The 25,828-nt window shown below is 44.2% G+C and overlaps 1 protein-coding gene across 5 annotated transcripts in view; it reads left to right on the forward strand.

Annotated features, from left to right (window-relative positions):
* SecS (Sec synthetase) overlaps nucleotides 1–25,828 on the forward strand; it is a 66,109-nt gene that overhangs the window by 34,918 nt on the left and 5,363 nt on the right. For all 5 annotated transcript variants that reach the window (XM_045751705.2, XM_045751710.2, XM_069339042.1 and 2 more), the window contains 3 exons: nucleotides 7,507–7,628; nucleotides 17,718–17,903; nucleotides 24,369–24,500. In XM_045751705.2, the coding sequence (XP_045607661.1) occupies nucleotides 7,507–7,628; nucleotides 17,718–17,903; nucleotides 24,369–24,500 (440 nt within the window). The remainder of the gene's footprint in view (nucleotides 1–7,506; nucleotides 7,629–17,717; nucleotides 17,904–24,368; nucleotides 24,501–25,828) is intronic.

Genomic DNA, 25,828 nt, shown 5'->3' on the forward strand with positions numbered 1-25,828 from the left:
GTGTTCTCTCTGGTATTTTGATTTGTTAAATCCTATATACATCGTCCTTATTAAACCAGATGCCACAAATCTGAAAATAAAAGAATTGAAGACATTTGTCTCTTATGGATCATTATTAACTCGTGTAAATAATGGTCAAGTCAGCTCAATAATTGTCCAGGACAGACCAAAACATCTTTCAATTCTTTAGTTTTCACATTTGTGGGTTGGGTGTCTAATTTTCATTCTTGTTTTATGTGACAATGTCACAAAAACCCTTTGATCCACATGTTTCATGTCCCGCCATATTCTTCACTTTTCTAGCGAATGGGAACTTGGTATTTGTCTTTCTCCGTTGTGAGAGATTCCTAATGCACAGTATCAACTTAGTCGTTCTTTTCTGACGGTTGACTTCCCAACTCTGTTCCATTTATGTTACCCACGGTATCGTGTCCCATAACCATGCTCTGATGCAGTTTAAAATGTCATCTCCATTATGATAATATTCAATTCTTATCTTTCTTACTAATCACTAATGTGTGGGTTATGTCAAAATTCTTATGAATGTCTACGTACTGTGTACAATATTGCAGCGTTTATAACTGTTTCCTAATTTGATTCAGTTATAAAAAAATCAGAGTACAGTAATTTATTATGCAGGATCATCAATTTGTAAAGCCATGTTGTAAATTTTGTATTAATATGTGTTTTACAAGATCAGTTCAAATGGCATTGATAATTATTGCTATAATAAAATTTCCCAAATTGGTGTTAAATTGGTGTTGACTCGACTTACGACCTTGGCCTAGACTTGCGCCTTTGTTGATACACGTATGGGTCGACCGAGCGCATGGTCTCTGGTGGCACGGGTGACCCCGCCTCAGTTTACTAGAGCCGCCCACTTAGTGATGATCGCGCTTGTAAAGAATTTCATTGTTTTTGTGCTTTTTTGTTTCTTGAACATAAACGTAATTACAGTATTATATATCGTGCCAAGGAAGTCAGTGGTAAGGTTCATCCTAAGAAAACCCATGTGAGGATGACCATAGAGGAAAAACAAGAGATCGTTCATAGTAAATGAATGTAATGTTTCACTACATATAAAAGTTAAAACGTAGAGAAAATCAAGACTCTGTGGAAAGGTTGTTAGTAAGACAAACAAGCAGTTGTCACACATCGCTCACCTTGGCCTTGTGTTACAGGGGTTACGGTTAAACAGCGGGGTATCATGCTACTGATCCTGTAACCCCACGCCGCGGGTCTTCGCTCCCGGGTCTTCTCCAAGTCATGCCTCAAGTCTGGTCGCCACTACTTGACCTTGGACCCAAGGGGGAGAGGAGGCCCAGCGCACACTGCTTGAGCTTGATCCTGCAATGTGCAACGCCCCCACTGGGCCTGTCCACTTACATGTGCAAAGTTTGCCGGACCTCTGGCCATTACCTCAGTTCTCACCTTGGTTTCCTGGTCGCCAGCTGGGTAATCTTCTCTGCATCTAAGCAACGCTTTTATTTCAATTGTAATACCGTGTTGCCAGCCAGTGGTCTCTTTTTCTATATAATGCCAGTCAGTTCAAGTGTGGTGCAATCAAACATCATTTCTTCACAATGCTCAACGAGATGGAGGAGACACACAAAAGCAATGATAAAATAATAAAGTTTACTTAAGAGCAAACTACAAACACATGAGATATATAATATGCATGAATATTAATGTAAATATATGATGGTGAGAGCAGCACTCCTCTGGTGGTCGCCGGCAACTAACATCAGCTGGGAGAGTTTAAAGGAATCTTTGGCCCCTCACAGGGGGGGAGCAATTCCATCAGCATAGATCCACAGTCCTTCTGACTCCTCCACTCGCTGTCTTCACCAGGCAGTAAATAACATATACATGCTGACCTATAACCTAATCTACTCCTATAATATCTAGAAACACGCTTAACAAGTACCTACATATATCACTAGGCCTATCTTGCCTAATACCAAGGGGAAAATGGGAGGGAATAATGATCTACCTTAACATGTTCTGCCCTCAGACGCCTAGACTCCAATGGTCCTCGTGGTTCTTGGTCCCTCACGTCATTCCTCGGTGTTCTGGATGAGTTACCAGTCCATAGGCTTCATGTAGCTGCACGTGATTGCAGTTTCTGATCGCTGGCTCATCCAGTTGTCACTGCTCACGTCGTCTCCCTTAATCGCCCCTTCACTGAGACCAAATACTCATTGATCAGGATGCGACTTCTCCCTTCTGAGTTCCCAGTGGGCATGATCCAACCACAGCACCTCGGAGTTCCACTGACGGTGAGCCACTCACTACTCCTGCCGTCACCACTCCCTCGAGTCCTCCAAGACTATCTGCTCACAGCCCTCGGCGTCCTTACACCGTTAGAACTCGGCTTCCTTGCACTTCTCTGAAGTGTTGTAGTCTTCTGTAGTCACTGTGAAGGTGTCAGGCTGCGTTACTCCACTGAATAAGGCTCCTGGACCTCCGAACTCAAAGTTCAACCAGCGCACGTCCGCTTTTAACAATGCACCGTGAATCTGAGCACTCTGCAAGCTCTGAGCCAGGCCTCCCGGTGACATCACAATGTAATGGTGCTGAAAACTACCATTGTAATAACCCTTTTCTTCCTTCTCTCTCTCTCTCGCTCTCTACCCTTCATTCAATACCCCAGCTTAACACTGTTACAGTTCAGTATGACCCCTCACTGACTTGCCACGAAATATAAGCTGAATATTAAATGAGGAGGACACAACAAGAATAGGGGTTATTAATTTATAACTACTAATTAAAATCATTAACCACTTCCACCACCTTCCCAACCATAAATGAATGTGTCTAAATTATTGTTTCCCCAGGAAGGAAGGGACTCGATAATCATGGAACTCAAAGGGGCAAGTAAATAAATCTTGAGGATTAATACTGTAATCTTTACTGAACTGAAGGGGGATTCCAGAGCGACTTTAATATTCATAAGATGGAGGAGAACACAGGAACTTACCAAGCCAACACATCAACCACACATAAAAATGACAAAGTAGAAAAAATAGATTAAAAAGGGGAATTAACTGAATACCACTGGGACAAATATATTCACTTTATTAAATTAAGCACGTAAATTAAAATCAAATTTGAAAGGTCCTAACACATCCTAAGAGGCAAATGAAGGCAATACTGAAATATACATGAAACTCAAGTGCACTATACCATACTACTGCAACCGGCCCAGCTGTTGATGGCTTGCCTCCCACAGGTCAAGGAGACCTGTACCCCACTAAGCCTCAAGACACACTGACTCTAATATTTTCTAAAACTCCTACCAGTGGAACAGGCTCCACCCACTTAGTTCCTAGGCCCAATTAACTCCGCCTATCAAAGCTCAACCAATGACTACAGAGTGTCACTCTTATGCCAGCCAAAACCTCTGACTTAGCCCCGCCTCTTGGTGACAAGGCCTGTCCTGAACGTTATGTTTTACTCCCGTAGACTCATGAACCGATCCCACGCTATACAGGAAACCACAGCCGTATATGGCTCCCAGCTCCCTCATTCGAAACTTGAGAATTACGGTAATTCGTCACTGTTCTTAAAACTGTCAAATGGTTAGTGGTGAAAGCAGGAGGAGAGGGGAACGAGTGGGGGTAGAGAGGGAATTGAGTGGGGGGGTAGAGAGAGAAACGGAGAGGGCCAAGAGCGAACCTCTTGACTCGGGGATATGACCAGTGAAGGTGGACCGTGACAAATGGGAGGGGAGAGACGAATGACGGCAAGGGGAGAGGGGGGGAAAGGGGAGGGGAGAAAAGGGAGAGGGGAAAAGGGGAGAGGGAGAGCCATGAACTGAGCACCAGACTTTAGCAAAGCTTTTGATACAGTGCCACATGAAAGATTGATTAAAAAGACAGAGGCTCATGGTATTGGGAGTGCTATATTAAGCTGGATTAGGGCATGCCTATACCGAAGGAAACAGAGTTAGTATAAATGGAGTCAAGTCAGTGTGGGAAAATGTTGTAAGTGGAGTTCCTCAAGGCTCTGGCCTGGGACCTCTGTTGTTTATAATATATATACATGATTTAGAGTCAGGTTTGAGTAGCAACATTTGCAAATTTGCCGATGATACAAAAATCGGTAGGGAAATTAATACGGAAGAAGACTCACTATCTCTTCAAGTTGATCTAAATAGGGTTTTGAAATGGTCAAAGGATTGGCAGATGCAGTTTAATGCTGATAAATGTAAAGTTCTGAGGCTAGGTAATGATGATAGAGTTACAAGATACGAGCTAGATGGTGTTGAGATTGCGAAGTCAGATTGCAAAAGGGATCTGGGAGTTATGATTAGTAAGAATTTAAAACTAAACGATCAGTGCATGAATGTTCGTAATAAGGCAAATAGGACACTGGGATTTATTAATCGAAGCGTTAGTAACAAGACACCTGGTGTGGTTCTTCAGCTATATCTTGCTCTGGTTAGGCCCCATTTAGATTATGCAGTTCAGTTTTGGTCGCCGTACTATAGAATGGATATAAATTCACTTGAACGTGTCCAGCGTAGGATGACTAAGTTAATTCCTCAAATTAGAAATCTTTCATATGAAGAAAGATTAACACTTTAGTGCGCGCGGCACTCGCTGAAAAAAAAAGCGGGTTGTGCCCGCGGCGTTCTGGGCTCTCAAGCGTAAACACAAAAAAGTTTATAATCTTTTCACGCTCCTAACATCAATTCTCGAGCTACGTTTTTCATTTTGGTATCAATGCGTTGGCAATAAAATTCTCTACAAGATCATATGCATAAAATGTCACCCAAGCATTTGCTATCCCACCACGAAGTAAATAAACACGAAGATGACTCGCCGTGACACCCAAACAGGAAGTAAATGTTCATACTCTTTCGTTTGTTGCCAGCCTCACAGTCATCCTACAGCGCTTATTTTGATATCACTGAACTCGCAATAAAATTCCCCACCCAGACATATGCCTATCACTGTCTAATTATGTTCCGCACGAGTGTGGGAACTGGGCGAAGCGTTAGCCGTGATTTCAGCAGCGACGACACTGTTGTGATGCAGCGCTTTGAAAGTTTATACTTATTTCACTGTTCTGACATTATTTCTCGAGCTACATATTTCATTTTTATAGCAATGTGTTCGCAATAGAAAGTTCTATAAGAACATGGGTAGAATTGGCCAACAGAGCGTCAAATAAATTTGCGGCGAATAAAATCTTACGTGTGTTTGTACCCGTGAGAGTAAAAAGTTTTTACTTTGCTCATGTTTTTTCAAGTTTATATTTGATTCACACCGTTTTTTTTGTTTGTATAGTGTTCGGAATAAAATTCTCTACACAGACATATGCATATAAATGTAGAATCATGATCGCGGCCAACACAAGAGTGTGTGGAGTGGGCGTACCCTCGTTGTGTCACCAACTCAATAGTCTCTCCTCTAAGTTACAATACATTGCCGTTTTCTCAAATAGGCACTGTGCCTATTAGAGAAAACGAAAATTTAATGGCAAACATATTCATACAAACCCCAAGTCGATCGAGTAGTAAATACCCAATATAAAACACGGTCCGTAAATTTACGTCGTGATCCGACAAGCAGTTAAGCAAAACGCCCGTAATTCCAAGTCGAAAATCCAGAAAAGTGTTTAACAAAGCTTAAATTGCATTCACTGCAAAGGCGAAGAGTTAGGGGTGACATGATAGAGGTTTACAAGTGGATAAATGGACACAACAAAGGGGATATTAATAGGGTATTAAAAGTATCAACACAAGACAGAACACGAAACAATGGGTATAAATTGGATAAATATAGATTTAGGAAAGACTTGGGTAAATACTGGTTCGGTAACCGGGTCGTTGATTTGTGGAACCAATTACCGTGTAACATGGTGGAGGTGGGGTCCCTCGATTGTTTCAAGCATGGGTTGGACAAGTATATGAGTGGGATTGGGTGGTTATAGATAGGAGCTGCCTCGTATGGGCCAATAGGCCCTCTGCAGTTGCCTTTGTTCTTATGTTCTTATTACAACAGCCCCCCAAGGGCAGGCTCTAATTAGTCACTCATCACGTGACCACAGCCAGCCAATCGCCAGCCTGCTGGCGTCTTCACGTTTTTGGCGCATTTTTGACGAGGCCATCGTCATTTTGTATGCACTAGGGGTGTAAACCCCCTTACAAGCCCAAAATAAAATAATAATTTTATACCCAAATAAGTACTCTTGCTAGCTTTCACCTATGTCAAACGGATCCCTGCAACTTGGGGAATCTGCAGGGTGTATAGATATGACTCTTCTTGCTGGATAAGGGAAGATATAGGAGAGGGCACCATAACACAGTGAACCACAACCAGGTCCTAATGGTATGCAGGCAAAACATAGGAGAGAGTACCCCAGAGAAGTCATCACTGCCTGATGTTATAATAGAAGGGGACTCCCCTTCCAAACAGTAACACCTCTCCTCCTCCTCCCCTTTCCCCCTTCTCACTGTCTTCCATATACCTTCAAGAGTTCTCAATGTTTGTGTATGAGTGTATATATGATATACATACTGTATTGTAGCTAGTACAAAAAGAGTGGTACTTGGTATAAAATGTATTTTCAAGTTAATATTTTTGGTGGTGTGGAACAGATTAATTCAATTTACATTATTTCTTATGGGAAATTTGTTTTCAGTTACAAATTTTGGAGTTATGATCCCGTCTCTGGGAACGGATTAAATTCGTAAGTGGAGGTACCACTTTAATTGAATTAAAACTTGGATTATAATAATAATACACAGAATAAGCACACTAACGTGACTGCCTCAATGAGGAAATCTGTAGGAGCCATGATGAGGGTTTGAACCTATGAGGTGGGGGTTCCTACGGACATGTGCTAGCGACTAGACCACGACGTGGTGAACGGATTGAGTTCTACTGAGCTCACAAGGGTTATTGAAAGAGGAGCATCAGAGGTAGAATATGCCTAGATGACAAAGCCAGAGTGCATGAGGGGATTGTGTGAAAAGCCTGGTTCGGCTTTAGTGGAAGCCTCGGGAAACCCTTGTGAGCTCGGTAGAACTCCAGGTTGCAATCCTTTTATGATGTCATGGTCTAATCACTAGCACATGTGCATGGGAACACAATTCTTGTCTATGGTTAGTGAGTGTTATTTTATAATTTGCTATTGCTTAAAAAGTATAGAAAATGGCTAATATTTCCCTTCAACTTTGCTTTGACCTTTGCCTTAGACAACTTAGGGAAGATGTCATGAAAGTTTCTTGAAGGCTGTTGACTCCTTATCTATAACTGTGACACAAATATATTATTTCATAGTGTTATTAAACTTTAATTAATTAAATTAGTGTTATTAAATTGTAGTGAAGAGAGCTCACATTCTCCAATGTATTACATACCGTAGTTTAGATTGTAATAGGTTGTACAGTTCCTTTCCTTTGTTGTATATGAACCTTAAAGATCATAACAATGCATTCCAATTGTTATTACTTTAAAATCTATTTCCTGTGAACTGATGTTATTTTCCCATCAGAGTGGGCCGAGTTGATGCATTTGTGCAGAGCACAGACAAGAACTTCATGGTGCCTGTTGGCGGTGCAGTGATCGCCGGCTTCGATGCCAAGTTCATTGAGCAAGTTGGCAAGATGTATCCTGGTGAGAGACCTCACGCATGTTTTACTTGTGTATCGTTATGATGTTGCTTGTATCCTGGTGAGAGACCTCACGCATGTTTTACTTGTGTATCGTTATGATGTTGCTTGTATCCTGGTGAGAGACCTCACGCATGTTTTACTTGTGTATCGTTATGATGTTGCTTGTATCCTGGTGAGAGACCTCACGCATGTTTTACTTGTGTATCATTATGATGTTGCTTGTATCCTGGTGAGAGACCTCACGCATGTTTTACTTGTGTATCGTTATGATGTTGCTTGTATCCTGGTGAGAGACCTCACGCATGTTTTACTTGTGTATCGTTATGATGTTGCTTGTATCCTGGTGAGAGACCTCATGCATGCAGACAATAAGTCACAATAACGTGGCTGAAGAAATGTTGACCAAACCACACACTAGAAGATGGAGACGACGACGTTTCGGTCCATCCTGGACCATTAGCACAATCGATTTGTTTATGGTCCAGAACGGACTGAAACGTCGTCGTCTCTTCATCTTCTAGTGTGTGGTTTGGTCAAGACCTCACGCATGTTTTACTTGTGTATCATTATTATGTTATATATATCAAGTTCTGTCTTTATTTATTTACAGTTTACTGGTACATCTAAAATATGGATTGTTTCACTGTGGTCTCCATATGGATTTCGGTGAAATCCAGATTTCTGAAAAAATTCCTCTTTTGGCCATTTATTACAGAATTGGTCTGCTATTTCTTGTAACAAATGATACATGTTTATCCATATTTAAACAAACAAATTATATAACAATAATGATTTTGTACATACAGTGGTACCTCGGTTTATGAACGCCCCTGTATACGAACTTTTCTGGTTACGAGCCCGATTTGTTCGGAAAATTTGAATCGAGATACGAACTTTACCTTGGGATACGAGTTTGTTGACACGCGTACGGCCGACCTAGCGCGTGGTGGCATGGCGATCGCGCCTCAGTTTACCAGGGGGCCTTGCACCTAGTGATTGTCCCGCCTGAATTCTTTGCAAGGATTTAGTTTCTTTTCAGATTTTTGGCTATTTGACCATAAAAATTATTATATATCTTGTCATGGGTCCCAAGAATGCCTCGGGAAGATAAGGTTCAAGGCAAGAAATCACATGTGAGAATGACCAGAGAGGAAAATAAAAAAAAAAAAGAGATCATTCGTAAGCATTAAAATGGTACTCGCATTGTTGAATTAGCTAGGCAGTACAACAAATCCATGTCAACAATATGCACTGCACTTGCCAAGAAAGAAGACATTTTGAGTGCTAAAATGGTAAAGAACACACATAATTGAAGATGTGGAAAAGTTATTTTTAATTTGGATACACAACAAGGAGTTAGCAGGTGATAGCGTTTCAGAGGCCATCATTTGTGAGAAAGCCAGGGTATTGCACGAAGACCTTGTAAAGAAAATCCCAGGAATGAGTGCAGATACGAAAGACTTTAAGGCAAGCAGGGGATGTGTGAAAAATTTAAAAAAAGAAGTGGTATTCATAGTGTTACAAGGCATGGGGAGGCTGCCAGCTCAGACAAACCAGCCGCTGAAAGATTTATTGAAGAATTTAAAGATTTTGTAGAGGCTGAGGGATACCAACCACAACAAGTGTTTGTGATGAAACAGGACTGTTCTGGAAAAGATTGCCTAAGAGGACATACATTACCAAGGAGGAAAAATCATTGCCCGAACACAAGCCTATGAAAGATAGGTTTACACTTGTGCTGTGTGGAAATGCGAGTGGCAATTTGAAAATTAAACCCTTGCTTGTGTATAATTCTGAAAATCCAAGGGTTTTCAAAAAGTATGGTATACAGAAAAACCAAATGTGTGTGATGTGGAGGGCTAATAATAAGGCATGGGTGACTAGGATTTTTTTTACAGAGTGGGTGAATGATGTGGTGTGCCCTGCCATACAAAAATATCTGCAGGAGAAAAGTTTGCCACTGAAGGCCCTGCTTCTCCTTGACAATGCTCCTGATGAATTGCTGAACAAATTTAATTTTGTCACAATAAAGTTCCTTTCGCCTAACACCACTCCTCTAATTCAGCATATGGACCAGAAAATCATAACAAATTTTAAGAAACTTTATGAAAAGGCACTTCTCCAGAAGTGTCTTGAAGTGACTGATGCCACAAAACTCACCCTCAAAGAGTTCTGGAAAAACCATTTTAACATTTGTAATGCTTTAAAGCTCGTTGACAAAGCCTGGCAAGAAGTGACTCAAAGAACCCTGATCTTTTGAAGTCACAATGCTGGAGAAAATTGTAGCCTGAATGTTTTTGAAAACTAGACTTTGAGGGGTTTGAGCCTGTAAATGAAGTGTCTATTATTGAGGAAATTGTTACTCTGGGTCGGAAAATTGACTTGAAATTGGATGGTGCTGATGTGGAGGAGTTGGTGGAAGAACACAGCGAAGAACTGACCACCGAAGAACTCCAAGCCCTTCAAAATGAGCAGCAACAAGAGGCAGCTGACAATATTTCTTCTGAGGAGAATGAGGCAGTAGAGAATGTCCCTTCAGCAACAATTAGGAAGTGGTGTAAGATGTTGGAAGAAATGCAAACTTTTATTGAAAAGACTCATCCAGAAAAAGCAGTAGTAGGCCGTTGCATTAGTCTTTTCAATGACAATGTGATGCCTCACTACAGACAAGTGTTGCAAAGAAGGGAAAAACAATCTTCAATGGATCATTTTGTTGTGAGAAAATCATGCAGTGAGCCACAACCAGGACCTAGTGGTATGTAGGCAAATCATGCCAGAGAGTGCACTCCAGAGAAGTCTTCACTGCCTGATGTTATAATCCGAGTCGGGAACGGATTAGTTCATTTCCCATTATTTCTTATGGAGAAATTCGCTTCAGTTTACGAATTTTCGGGTTACGAACCATTTTAATGAACGGATTAAAGTCTTAAACAGACGTACCCCTGTAGATATAAATAGTAATTATACAATTACTTTGATAAGAGAGATGCGTGAAAACACGGTTCTAGCCGAACCGTGTTCTAGTCTAAAGGGAGCTGGTCGGCCGAGCGGACAGCACGCTGGACTTGTGATCCTGTGGTCCTGGGTTCGATCCCAGGCACCGGCGAGAAACAATGGGCAGAGTTTCTTTCACCCTATGCCCCTGTTACCTAGCAGTAAAATAGGTACCTGGGTGCTAGTCAGCTGTCACAGGCTGCTTCCTGGGGGTGCAGGCCTGGTCGAGGACCGGGCCGCGGGGACACTAAAAAAAAAGTCCTGAAATCATCTCAAGATAACCTCAAGATAACCATTTCAGGGCTTTAGTGTCCCCGCGGCCCGGTCCTCGACCAGGCCTCCACCCCCAGGAAGCAGCCCGTGACAGCTGACTAACACCCAGGTACCTATTTTACTGCTAGGTAACAGGGGCATAAGGTGAAAGAAACCCTGCTCATGGTTTCTCGCCGGCGCCTGGGATCGAACCCAGGACCACAGGATCACAAGTCCAGTGTGCTGTCCGCTCGGCCGACCGGCTTCCACTCCGGCATGACATCTGTTAAACTTCTGCAGTTACCCTAAACTGGCTTCGATGTCCTCAATGTCCCTGCTTAATGCAGGCCTCTTGGCTACAGACTATTTACCCCAGGCTACTATGCTGCATAACTCATTGTAAACAACATCCTCTAACTCCTCAGGCTTAGAAGATTTCAATGTTTTCTGGGGGGAGCCCCTACAGCACCCCGGAGCTATTCAAGCTGATAGGGATAATCCTAACTTTTGGCATCAGTCGACGTGGGTGGAGTTCTAGGCCTACTGGTGACCACGGCCAGAACTTGGCCCCTCAGAAAACCACGAGGAGCAATGGTTTATAGAAATGCACATGTGATTTTGGAGCATTCTATATCTGCCATCGACCGGGACAGGCACCCAGAAAGGTAAGTGCCTCAAAACAAACCCCTATTCTGGTGAAAACCAACGAAAATAATGAAACAAGTGGACACAACTCCCCCAAGGAAAAACATGTCACACGAGCCACACTGCATGTCTGCACAGCTCTCCCCTTCCCAGGAGGGGAAAGGGGTAGCCCCAGATCTCCTTGCCGGCGATCCACACCTCCAGTTCCTCGGGTGATGGGATAAGGCTTAGTTGTCGTGACTCCAACTCCAGATTCTCTTTGTGCTGTGCCTGGGTTCAGTACTTCTCTTCGGGTGTGTGCGAGCTGGGAGACATATTCCAGGGTACTCGGGCTGCATGCGCTTAGGGCTAACTTCCCTATGCGCCCTGTAAGCACTACCCTTTGGGCTTGGGGTTACCTTCCACAAGTCACCTTGGATCTACCTCTGTTGGTCTATCGCTGCTTGGCAATTGACCACCCCGAGTGTTTGGGGGATTTCTCTCTTGTTTACCTTGGGGTAAGTGGTAGTTATTGCACTGGTGTGGGGCGGGGTACTGCGTAGCTAGTTTTCACCTATAACAACGGTCGGCTCTGTTCCCTCTGGGTGCGCTGTCCTCTTGCGAGGTTTTTCTTTTGTTTTTGCCTGGCGGGGAAGAAGGGCCTGCCTTGGTGTCCCTCCCCCTTTATATTAAGGTTGTTTGTGTTTGGTGGTACCCCCTGCTTCACCCTCGTGAGTGGACATGTCCCGAGGGTTCAGCTTTAGCAGTGTTGGTTGGTAGCTTAGGCGCCGGTTAGCCGTACCCTGCCTGGGTTAACCCTAGCAGACCCGGTTTAGGGGCCTGGGAAATCCCGCGGGGCGCTCGGGTCCAATAGATGTGACCCTTGAGTCTCCTCTCGCTTTTTGCGAGTTTGAGGGTTGCTTTGTCTCCTTGTCTCAAGGTGACGCTCATTGATTTTGCCTCTGTCGTGCTGCCTGTTGGGCCGGTGATACATTCGACCTAGAGTCCTACGAGCTTTGTTGCTTGTATGTGACTCAGTTCACCCAATCTGATGATATTATTATTCAGGTGCAGACAGCTCACTCGTTGCAGGATAGGTTTTGGTTGCTTCCCCGGATGCCCGAGGCTGCCTCGTTATGTTTATGGGGACCTGAACTTGGGGGTGTTGGTTGCTTTGGCCTTGGTTCCATCCGTGCCTCCTCGTTCTTACCCTGCTGTGGTTCATTCAGTTTGGCACCCCCCCGCCCTGCTTCTGGCTCCTAAGCATCTGAGGGCTTTGGGGGTCGGGGCAGGGTTTAGAGGTTAATGAGACTCGGGCAGTTTGTGGGGTTGCCTCTTCCAGGAGGGGGGGGGCTGGTGACATGAGAGTTGGTACCTCCTGCCGTAGCACCGGGGTCCGACCAGTGGGCCCATCCTCTTCCTGCTATTCCGGCTGCCCCGACTTTTTCTCATGAGGCCGGGGCTTTGGAGGACGACTCGGCCCCAGAGCCTGACGTGGAGGTTCCTGGGGTTGGGGAGGAGCTGACTTGGGGGGCCTTGGGCCCCGTTGGACCCCACCTGGGTTTTCCGACCCTCCGAGTGGGGCTTGCTGTTACAAGGAGTATTGTTTCACCCCCCCCCCTCTGCGTACGACTTGAATTTGGGTTCGGCTCCTCCCAGGGTTCGGTTCTGTGTCCCTGCGGGTCCTTTGGTTCCGTCCTTTTGGAGGTTTTCGTCTTCTCGCATCTCTCCGCCTGAGGTGCGGGCGGCCATTGTGGCTTACCTCCTGTATGACCTGATTATGCCTCTATAATGAATCTGTCTTCCTTCAGGTTTGGGTCTTCGCCTCCATACTTGATTCATCATGAGGTTCTGGAGTTGTCCTGGCTAGCAGACTGCCCTTTGTTTTCGCTGGATATGTGGGACACCTTTTGTTGTATCTGCATGCTGGAGTGACGTGAGGCGTTGACTGTAGTCCAGATTTACCTAGGGCTTGACTTTGCGCATCTTAATGAGTGCCTTTTCGCTCCAGCTCTTCTGTGGGATGTTGGTGCGGTTCAGCTTCACGTGCAGGTTTCCTCCTTGTCGGCAGCGCTTGTGGCTGAGGACTTGCACGCACGGGGCTCATTGGCTTCGGTCTTGCACTTCTTTTCCTTCCTTGAGCTGTCGTCAGATTGGCTTACGGAGGATATAGAGGTCCTTGGGGCCGTTCCTGGGTCTAGCGCCTTGGCCTTGGCTGCTCGTGAATCACCTGCCCTTTTGAAACTGTTTGCACCGATCCTGCGGGATGCTCAGTTGCGGATTTTCACTGCACGCCTCGCATGGTGGCAGGTGGTGCTCACTTCCTTCTTGGAATCCGCTTGGGCCCCTGGCTCGTAGATTGTCTTTGCCCTTTTGTCCTTTGCTATTTGCTGCTTCCACTGTCGAACAGTACATGCAGGCAGCTTCCTCCAGCTGCCGCCCAATGTCTGACCTTTTGGTTCTTCGGGGATCCAGGGTAGGTTCCTCCTGGAGGTCGCGCCAGGGCCTGTGGTTCTACCCATCAAGGTGGGACACAGATGCCAGTTTCGGAGCCAGTGCAGCCTTCAGTCCTGGCTACATCTGGTTGGCGCAGTGCTCGCTCTGTGCGCAGGTCGGGTTTTCATACGGGGCATCGGCCCTTTTGCAGTTCGCCCCATTGATGGGGCGATGGGGGGTTGGCTTGCTCTGTTCACTCACTCCTGGTCCCACGATTTGTGGGCTTTTCGGGTCGTTTCTCGCCACCTGCAGTGGTGTTGGGTGGCTCCTCCTCCTTCGGGGGAGTTCGGGGCTGGCGGGACAGGCCTCTTCTCCTGCGCTCTGTTGGGCCGTCTTGGAGTGAGTGCGCTTGGGCATGGGCGAAACGACAACGTCCCTCAGGTGGGTTTCCCACCTATTTCCAGTTCCAAAATGGGACTGTGCAGACCTGCGGTTCATTCTGGACTTGTCCCATCTGAACCCCTGGGTTTTTTGCCCCCCTCCTCCTTTCGGATGACTACTCTGTGCCAGGTCCGGCTTCTTTTGGAGCCGGGCGCTTGGATGGTGTCCCTGAGCCTCAAGGACGTGTATTGGCACGTCCCGGTTCATCTGAGGTTCAGGGACTTGTTCGGTTTTGTGGTGGGGCGTTAGAGTTACCGCTTTCGTTGTCTCCCATTCAGGTTGAACCGGGAACCTCGCGTGTTCAAACGTCTCAATGGGTCATTGTGGCCTGTCTGCATCTGTTAAGTGTTCGGGTGTTGGCTTACCTCGACAGCTGGCTGGTTTGGGCTCCCAGTTGGTCAATGTGTCTGCTCGGTAGGGGTGTGGTGCTTTCCCAGCTAGTCGGGTTCGAGTTCCTGGTGAACTGGCAGAAGTCACATCTGGTTCCCTCCCAGGTTTGGTCCTGGCTGGGCCTTGTGTGGGACTCTTGGACCGCTTCCTTGTCTCTTCCTCCGGAGTCTCTCCTTCGGCTGCAGTCCCACATGTGCTTGCTCTGGGGGGATCGCCGATTGGAGCTGGATCATTGCGGAACGACGATCCAGCTCCAATCAGACTGCTCCCCGATGGTTCGTTGCCTGAACCGTGGTGGTTCGATGCGGTCCTTGGCTCTTTGGGGCAGGTCGCTTCGGGTGACTCATCTGCTGAGTTCTCAGGGTTTGGCTCTCCTGGCGGTTCACGTCCAGGGGTGTCCAATGTCTGTTCGTGTGTTCCTCTAAACATTGTCCCACGTATCCACACCACTCTTGCCTCATGATGTAGCCTCAACTCACAATAATGATATATCAAATGAAAAACTAGCGTAAAGGCTTGAGTAATGAGAGGTCAGACCGCACTAACCCAAAAGGAAAACACGGTGTATGTGTGTAATTACCTAAGTGTAATTACGTAAGTGTAGTTACAGGATGAGAGCTACGCTCGTGGTGTCCCGTCTTCCCAGCACTCTTTGTCATATAATGCTTTGAAACTACTGACGGTCTTGGCCTCCACCACCTTCTCACTTAACTTGTTCCAACCGTCTACCACTCTATTTGCGAAGGTGAATTTTCTTATATTTCTTCGGCATCTGTGTTTAGCTAATTTAAATCTATGACCTCTTGTTCTTGAAGTTCCAGGTCTCAGGAAGTCTTCCCTGTCAATTTTATCAATTCCTGTTACTATTTTGTATGTAGTGATCATTCTAGTCTTCTAGTTTTGGCATATTTAATGCTTCTAACTCTCCTCGTAGCTCTTGCCCTTCAGTTCTGGGAGCCACTTCGTAGCATGTCTTTGCACCTTTTCCAGTTTGTTGATGTGCTTCTTAAGATATGGGCACCACACAACCGCTGCATATTCTAGCTTTGGCCTAACAAAAGTCATGAACAATTTCTTTAGTATATCGCCATCCATGTATTTAAAAGCAATTCTGAAGTTAGAAAGCATAGCATAGGCTCCTTGCACAATATTCTTTATGTGGTCCTCAGGTGATAGTTTTCTATCTAGAACCACCCCTAGATCTCTTTCTTTATCAGAATTCTTTAAAGATTTCTCACATAATATATAGTTTGTGTGGGGTCTATGTTCTATTCCACATTCCATAACATGACATTTATTAACATTAAATTCCATTTGCCAAGTGGTGCTTCATATACTTATTTTGTCCAGGTCTTCTTGAAGGACATGACAATCATCTAAATTTCTTATTCTTCCTATTATCTTAGCATCATCAGCAAACATGTTCATATAATTCTGTATACCAACTGGTAGATCATTTATGTAGACAATAAACATCACTGGTGCAAGAACTGAACCCTGTGGTACTCCACTTGTGGCATTTCTCAATTCCGATACATTGCCTCTGATTTCTGCCCTCATTTTTCTATCAGAAAATTTTTCATCCATGTTAGAAGCTTACCTGTCACTCCTCCAATATTTTCCAGTTTCCAGAACAATCTCTTATGTGGAACTCAGTTGAAAGCCTTTTTTAGGTTCAGATAGATGCAGTCAACCCAACCATCTCTTTCCTGTAATATTTCTGTGGCTCGATCATAGAAACTGAGTAAATTCGATACACAGGATCTTCCAGATCGAAAACCATACTGTCTGTCTGATATTATATCATTTCTCTCCAGGTGTTCTACCCATTTAGTTTTAATTAGTGTGTGTGTGTGTGTGTGTGCGCCCTCACAATAGATAAGATAATGTTAATTCAGGTAAAAGTACATACATTAAAGATGAGTTACAAACATAACGTTGGATTTCTAGATAGAGCTAGTACATACTACACCTAAAGCCACTAATATGCACAGCATTTTTGGGAAAAAGGCCTAGATGCTTCAAAATAAATGTCATAAGGAAACCCATTTGTATAATTTATAGTGTATAGTACAAGCTTAGCCAAACATTTTTAAAATATACAAATATTACTGTAGAGTATTTGTAATAATATATACAGTATATACAAATAAAAAGTAAGAAAATATGATTTGATTGAAGTTTCCTTGCATGATTATCATGCTTGATTTCATAACATCCATTTCCTGAATCCAATTTTCTTTGCTGTATAGAAATGTTTATTTCAGATGGAGATATTTCGTAGGTGAATTTAGTCACTTGATTTGTGGGATTCATTATATAGAGGTCTGGATAAGAGAGGTGTCACTGTATATTGCCGCGGTCATACACATTGTCAGCCTTACACAAGTTGGCACCATCCTCCGTACTGACACCCACCACCACCACCACTCTTCCATACTGTCAAGTGTGATTGGTGTGGTGCAGTAAGTAATTACCTAAGTGTAATTACCTAAGTGTAGTTACAGGATGAGAGCTACGCTCGTGGTGTCCCGTCTCCCCAGCACTCTTTGTCATATAACGCTTTGAAACTACTGACGGTCTTGGCCTCCACCACCAAGTGTGTATGTATGTATGTATGCATGTGAGTGTATCTATTCAAGTGTGTGTGTGTGTGTGTGTAATTACCTAAATGTAGCTATAGGATGAGAGCTTCACTCTTGGTGTCCTGTCTTCCCAGTACTGTCATATGGAGCTTTGAAACTGCCGGCAGTTTTGTGTACAGTATGTACAATGTACATTTTTTGTATATGTATGATATAGAAAGAGAGACTGATGTAGAGGTAGATAAGATATAATGAGTGCAAAGTTTTGAAGCAAATACATTACTGTCGACATGCAAAATAGAAAATATGCACTTTGGTTTTTAAATGAATGAAATAAAAACCTGGCCTTTTCATTCTGCCACGAGCAGGCCGGGCATCCAGCAGTCCTATCGTAGACCTGTTCATAACTCTGCTCTCAATGGGCATGAAGGGCTACAAGCAACTTCTGACGGAAAGAAAGGAACTGAAGATGCTGCTCACGACACAGATGGAGATGGTGGCACAGAAACATGGACTGCGTGTTCTCAGTACCAAGAATAACCCCATATCTGTTGGTAAGGTTGATTTAATTTGTTAGAATACAAGCAGCAGCATTTATTTATCACATTTTCTTTCATTTTGGAATTAAATTTCATCAGTTTTGCAAATTTTCTGGTATGTGGTGTACATTTTTGTTCTGATTCAGTACAGTACCGTGTGCTCCTGCTTAATTGGAACTCATTCTCTTGAATTGCCAGCTGAGCTGGACGCTTTTTTCATATGTTTTAAAATGTACCCAACATCGAGATGCACTGGATATTCAACTCGTCTTTCTAATAGTACACCGCATTTTGACATACTGTATATAGTTCTTTACCCAAGGCCAAAAATTGCCGTATTAGAAAATGATAGTGTCTCGCAAAATTGGCATACTGTCCCATTTTCTGTTTTGGGTCCTCTGGTAAGTTAGAATAAGGGCACTTTAGTACGACAGTTTGTTGATGTTAGGAACGTTTGTGAGAACGGGCCGGGATATTTGTGGCCTGGCCTTTCAGTAGCTCACTAGGGAATTGGTCTGGTACTCCAGAAACACAATGCTACCTAGCCTCTGGATTTGTGGAGACCTACTGAACACCAGAATCTGTTCTTCTTCTTCTTCTACTACTACTACTACTACTACCACTACCACAGACGTGGCCACACATTTACAATGCTAACCAGCATATATACATTTTCTTCTGTCCTCCATGGACAGGGTTAGAGAAGTGTTAAACATATAGTTCAGGGGTTTATTGAACACTCAACCACAGACGGTGATTCGGTGCTTTTAAAATGCTAAGCTAACCTACATACGTAAATACATAGATACACAGATTTATGTATGCCCTACATAAAGTGTTCGATGTGTCTTTTACATAGTGTCATTAATGTGCATTTACAAAGGTGAAATGTAATTCTGATCAGCTTCCATATATACTTTATACACATACATATACATAAACACACACACATATACGTACATATATACATATATGACAGTTGAGAGGCGGGACCAAAGAGCCAAAGCTCAACCCCCGCAAGCACAATTAGGTGAGTACAATTAGGTGAGTACACACACATGCATTCACATACATTTGTCTCTTTTACTCTGACAGGGTGAGATAGCTGATAGAGAAACTAGTGTGCAATTAAGCACTTAATCACTGAAGGTGATGAAGGTACTTTTACAAGCTCAGGTTATATAGTTACATCACATACATATATTGTATAATTGATACATTATATGGTCAATCTTGGGTACAAGTACAATATATCATCAAGTGTTCCAGTACTCATATAGTAATTACACAGTTCAGCATACCTCAGCCCAGGAGGGCAAAAGTCAGTCAATATGGGACATTCTACAATATAATGTTCAAGAGAGTGCATGTTTTCTCTTTCACAAAGTTGACACATTGTGTACTCGACATTTGGGTTTTGAGAAAGTTGCCAGATACGTCTATATCCCAGGCGTATTCTGGCCACTATAACATCACATTGCCGGGTTCTTGTTCTATTAGTCCCATATGTGAATGTCTCCTCACGATATCTATCCTAATATTTAATGCTACAACTTTCAGGTTTTGGGAATTTGTTAGGTCGGTGAGATCTTCATTCGATATATGTTTAAGTATTCTCTTTGTCACTGCTAATGAAACACCCATATCAATTTCTACCACTGGTTTTCTACAGGCATATCTGCATATGATTTGCAAGCATATCAACAGTGTCATGCCTTGAGATGCCAACATGTGATGGTATCTATAGGAATTTAATTTAAAATCTGTTTTCTTTAGCAGCTAAAACATTCATTCGAATATCACTGACTATTTTCTGGGTGTCACTACTATGTGCGTTCAATGCCAGGAGTGCACTCTGCGAGTCACACTATATAAGTCCACTACCTTTGTCTTTTAAAAATTCAGTGGCAAGGTATATGCCTGCAAGTTTGGTTTGACTTGTACTTGCCCAATCATTGACGCGCTTCATTGCTGTATGTACGAGAGAAGAGTGTTCAAATATATTACATGCGCATCTGGTACATCGTCCACCTTCTACAGAACCGTCGGTATAGCACTGATACATATCGTTACCCATACCCTGAGTACTCTCAGTGATACTTTTCAGTATTAACTCCTTTAATAATGTAGAGTGTACTGTACACTATCTATCTTGGGTGCATTTACAAAATCAACTGATCCCAGTTATCTCATGGAGTAATTGGTTAATTAATCATTAATTGAGTTGGGTACATATTTAATATTTTGATGGAGTTGGCTTCCTTGTAGAACTAAAATGCATAATCAGATTTCACTCTTCTATAGACGTTAGGTGAGTGTAGCATATTAGAAAGTTTAGATTGAAACTTCATGTGTTGCCGAGATCTACTCAATGCCTTCATGCCGAAAACTGTGCTAATAGACAAAATTCTCTCACTTATGGTAGGTAATTTTAACTCTGCTCTCATATTAATTATTTTCGTGGACTTTGGAGCCCCAAGGATGAGACGCATAGCTTCATTTTGCAAGGTTTCAAGAGATTTCAGCTCTTTCTCTGTATACAGTGTGAGATGTAAAACATTGTAGTCAATCACAGAGCGTATAAATGATACATAAAACATTATAGTAAGTCTCAGGTTAATTCCATGATTGACACCAACAAGGACCCGCAAGGGCTTTAATCTCTTCCAGTCTCCTCTTGAAAGAAGAAAGGTAACCAGGGTCGTTAATGGGGGCACCAAGGTATCTGTAAGACTCGCAGTTCTCAAGTGCTCGCCCATCTATATGATAATTGGGTGGTTGAAGACCACATGAAATGAGGGCACGAGTTTTTTGTACAGAGATAAGGAGGCCACATTCCTCAGCTCTAGTAACAAAAGCATCGAGCAGAACTTGCACTCTAGGCTCTTCAGAATCTGGGGCACTCAAGATCAGAGATCAACTCCTAACCAATAAAAATCGACCAGAAAGCACAGATGAAGCTAAATAATCACCGAATCTCGAATAGAAAGAGAAACAAAAAAAAACAAATATTAGTTTGCCTGTAATAAACAATCATTGAATTGATACACAACACACCACCAGATGGCATCTTGGATCACCCATGGGGGGTCCAGCAGACCAACACCCAGGGGGGTCTAGCAGACCATCACCCAGGGGGGTCCAGCAGACCAACACCATCACCCAGGGGGGTCCAGCAGACCAACACCCAGGGGGGTCTAGCAGACCATCACCCAGGGGGGTCCAGCAGACCAACACCATCACCCAGGGGGGTCCAGCAGACCAACACCATCACCCAGGGGGTCCAGCAGACCAACACCATCACCCAGGAGGGGTCCAGCAGACCAACACCCAGGGGGGTCTAGCAGACCATCACCCAGGGGGGTCTAGCAGACCATCACCCAGGGGGGTCCAGCAGACCAACACCATCACCCAGGAGGGGTCCAGCAGACCAACACCATCACCCAGGAGGGTCCAGCAGACCAGCACCATCACCCAGGGGGGTCCAGCAGACCAGCACCATCACCCAGGGGGGTCCAGCAGACCAACACCATCACCCAGGGGGGTTCAGCAGACCAACAAAATCACCCAGGGGGGGGTCCAGCAGACCAACACCATCACCCAGGGGGGTCCAGCAGACCAACACCATCACCCAGGGGGTGTCCAGCAGACCAACACCATCACCCAGGGGGGGGTCCAGCAGACCAACACCATCACCCAGGGGGGTCCAGCAGACCAACACCATCACCCAGGGGGGTCCAGCAGACCAACACTATCACCCAGGGGGGTCCAGCAGACCAGCACCATCACCCAGGGGGGTCCAGCAGACCAACACCATCACCCAGGGGGGTCCAGCAGACCAACACCATTACCTAGGGGGGTCAAGCAGACCAACACCATCACCCAGGGGGGTTCAGCAGACCAACAAAATCACCCAGGGGGGTTCAGCAGACCAACAAAATCACCCAGGGGGGGTCCAGCAGACCAACACCATCACCCAGGGGGGGGGGGGGTTCAGCAGACCAACACCATCACCCAGGGGGGGGGGGGTTCAGCAGACCAACACCATCACCCAGGGGGGGTCCAGCAGACCAACACCATCACCCAGGGGGGTCCAGCAGACCAACACCATCACCCAGGGGGGTCCAGCAGACCAACACCATCACCCAGGGGGGGTCCAGCAGACCAACACCATCACCCAGGGGGGTCCAGCAGACCAACACAATCACCCAGGGGGGTCCAGCAGACCAACACAATCACCCAGGGGGGTCCAGCAGACCAACACTATCACCCAGGGGGGTCCAGCAGACCAACACCATCACTTGCATGACTGATGACACCTATGGTGCTATGACATCTATGGGCGACCTCCTCATCTGCTCACCACACAAGTGTTGCTCTGTTCCTTGAAATATCTTTGTCCTATATGGGAGGCTTTACCTAGTTTACATTCCTAATTATGCTTCGTGATTGTGTTTGTGCTATACACCCTGCATCTTCATTTCCAGTTAGTTTGCTCTGCCGTTGTTTCAGAGTTCTCTTCCTTGGTGGTGTTTTGCATTTTTCCAATTCTTAACCAAAGTTAACTCTTCTGCAGGGTTCAGGTTTCTTCCTGTCTGGTGTTTGAACCCTCAAGTGTTGCAGGCTGGGGCTTGAGAGTTGGTCGTCAAAGTCAGACTTTGTTTTTAATAAAGCTGAATTGGTTCGCTGTGTCAAAATTCACTGTAATGTTCAGGTTTGGCGGCCCCGACTCGTGTATGATAATTAATTTCTATTGTCTGGGATCACTTTTGGATGGTATCGAAGTCCTCCCGAGGCTGAACTACGGACCGTTCCCAGGATGCAATCCCTACAACAGTTGTCTAACTTCATGGTACCTATGTACTGCTAGGTGAAAAGAAGCCTTAAGGGAAAGATAACATGCCCGAGCCCTTCTGTCCCGCCTAGACATTAAACCCAGGATACCTTATAGTTAGTCAAGAACCTCGCTTCTCTTTGGATTTATGCGTGGGTAGTGATTAGATCATAAAAGGCTAGGGAGCACCTCAACACATTCATTGATCCAAATTAGGCTTGTCCAATTTAAATCCAGGTCCTTGCACCCGTATACATAGCCAGTCTTCCACCCCCCCCCCCCTTCCTTGAAACTTATTTGTCTCTGAAATGCTTGTCAGCAGGCTCATTCCACTCACTCACAATCCTGTTCCCAAAGCGATGCTTCCCTCTATCTCTCCTAAAACAATTTCCCCCCACGTACACAATTTCCGACGTATTCTGGTTCTCAGAATCTTATTTATATCCTTCGTGTTTCTGTTTAATATTCTCTTCAAAACCACTATTGTGTTGCCTCTCATTTGGGCCTCTCCAGAGAGTAGATTGAGACTTCAAATTATATTCCTAAGAAAGGTCGCCAGTACCAGACATTAGTCGTCATCCTTTTCTGTATTTTTCCGTATATCCATTGCATAGTACGATGACCGGGGGCAGGGTTCATCAAGCATTTGTGTGTGTGTACCTGCAAGACCTTTACATCTCTCCTCGATGGTGGCTGGTTAGTTTGTATTTATTGAACAGTTTACGAGCTTGGAAGGGGAGCAAGGGTATTTTCAACCCGAGATTATTGTTATAGACAGTCTCGTGCTGCTTCGAAGTTCATAAACTGTTTAATAAATACAAAGATGTTCAGGTTTTGTAAGTAAATAGATAAATGCTTAGTGAATCTTGGTCCAGAACTGCACAGTATATCACAGTATAGTGTGAATATCATTCTGCTGAAGTATGACATTCATGTTTCTGCTGCTTATTATTTTATATACATCCCAACACCTTGGTAATTTTATTTCATGCATTACTGCAGTGCTGCATTTATCCAAGTAAAGATATTTGCATTTCTCACTGTTAAACCTGCGTTTACCTTTTTCCCACTGAGCACTGAAATTTCTTTAACCTTTGCAATGCAGCTAATTTAAAAAATTGTTTCCTCACCTTTGCACAAAAAAGTATGCCGTTTCTGGTTTGGTAAGGTATAGATGGAAGCCGAATGAGTGGGGGTCATTGTGTCCTTTGACACCAAACGTAAGGGGTTTCTGGCACAATGGCATGCAGAAGAGGAGTCATATGTTCTCTCTGGAAGGGAGGAATTTAAACGGCATATATGTGAAACAGAGCAGGGGAGGGGTCAGAGAGCTGGAAAAGATAACAGATTTGTGTGGTGATAATCTCTGGTAGAGGCCTAGGGCGAGACCTAGTGTCCTGGTCAAAGAGGCCTGGTCTAGGACAGGGCTGCAGGGACATTGAGCCCTGAAATCATCGCAAGGTAAAGTAGAAACTCCTGTGGCTACTCCCCGATATGGAGTTCCCAGGAAGGAGTAAGGCACCCTCCTCCCTCTCCCCAACTAACATAACCTCTGTCGTCTCCCCACTAGTGGTTAAGTGTGTATCTAACCCCAGGAATGTAGGACACACTGTATTGAGGTTGTAAGAAACTCTCTCTTCACGCAGCCATGACGGTGCCGAGTGATGCCGGCTCTTCGCTAACTGAACTTGGCTCGATGATGTTCCTGCGTGGCATCTCGGGTACTCGAGTTATTGACACCGCAGATGTCAAGACCATTGCTGGTGTGGAATTTGTTGGTAAGTAACGAGTGTTTACATGTTTAGGAGAATGGAAGAGTTTCGTGTTATCCTTCCCATTTTATGAATAATATAAATGGAAGCAAGGCTCTTACAAACTTCACAATAATATGCCTAATAATTTTAACATTCTTTAACAACCCCCGCAAACACAACTAGGTGAATACAGGTAACAACCCTTGGACAACCTATGCAGGTCACCAGCAAGTGGCAGCAGCTTGGGCTATGTTGGGTCTCACAACAGTAGAGTTCTTACTTTTATACCTGATGCTATATAGTGATGACGCCGCTGCTGAAGCTCAATTTGAGGCTTTTAATATCTTAAGTGTATTATTGGCTTTCCAGGAACGATGATCCCGCATAAGGGCGTTTGATGCCATTATTAATGTTTCCACTTTCACAACTGATTATACCAAACTGCATTGTGTCTTTAGTACTTTCCGTCACTCTGCTTGTTGTCTATATTTACTCTATCTTACATATAGAAGACTTAAGTGGGGCCTCTGTGGCATCCTCCTTGATAGTTCTTGCTGTTCCAGACAGGGCTTGTTGAGCCTAGTTATCACAAGTCAAGCCTGGCCCCAGGCCAGGCTCAAAGAGTACAAGAACTCTCATAATCCTCTCCGGGTAAACTCCAGGTATTCCCCAATGCAAGACTTGTTGATGAGAAGTTGAAGTTGGCTGATTACTGCCTGAGTATCTATTCACTGCTAGGTGCATAGGGGTATTAGGAAACATGCTCAACCATTTCTGCCAGCCCGGGATTTGAATCCATAATTCACAATTGTGAGTCAAGAACGAATCCAACTGTACTACTGGGACTCTTAGAATTAAGGTATTTTGTACGATTAAGTGCTACATAGGTTAGGTGCGTAATGTTTTGAGCAGATGTGTTTTTATTTTATTAGCATTGTAAATAGTAAGTCATGTAACCTATACCCGGTAATGTCATTGTGGTTGTGAATAAACGCCATGTAGATCACGCATTAGTTTCTCTTCCTGCCAAATTATAACAGGGACTCTAATTTATTATATTTATTACATTTATTACCTTGTTTGCACATTGCTCTGGCTCTGTTTTTGTTAGTGTTTTGTGACAGGTTTGTATATTAATGGATGTGGCTGTATGTAGAGTTAAGACACTTCTATTATTTATGTATGTATTGTACTGTACTTCGGTTTCATACACCTTTCAGCGTAGACTGATTAACTGCATTTGGTGTGCAATAGGTGATAATGTTTTCTCTTGCCTCTGGCACTCTTGCTGATTTGTTTAATGGTTATGAACAACTGGTACCTGTGCTTCCGTAAGATTTGCTTACGTCTTT

The sequence above is a fragment of the Procambarus clarkii genome, chromosome 5 (genome assembly GCF_040958095.1).
Source record: "Procambarus clarkii isolate CNS0578487 chromosome 5, FALCON_Pclarkii_2.0, whole genome shotgun sequence".
Lineage (NCBI taxonomy): Eukaryota > Metazoa > Arthropoda > Malacostraca > Decapoda > Cambaridae > Procambarus > Procambarus clarkii.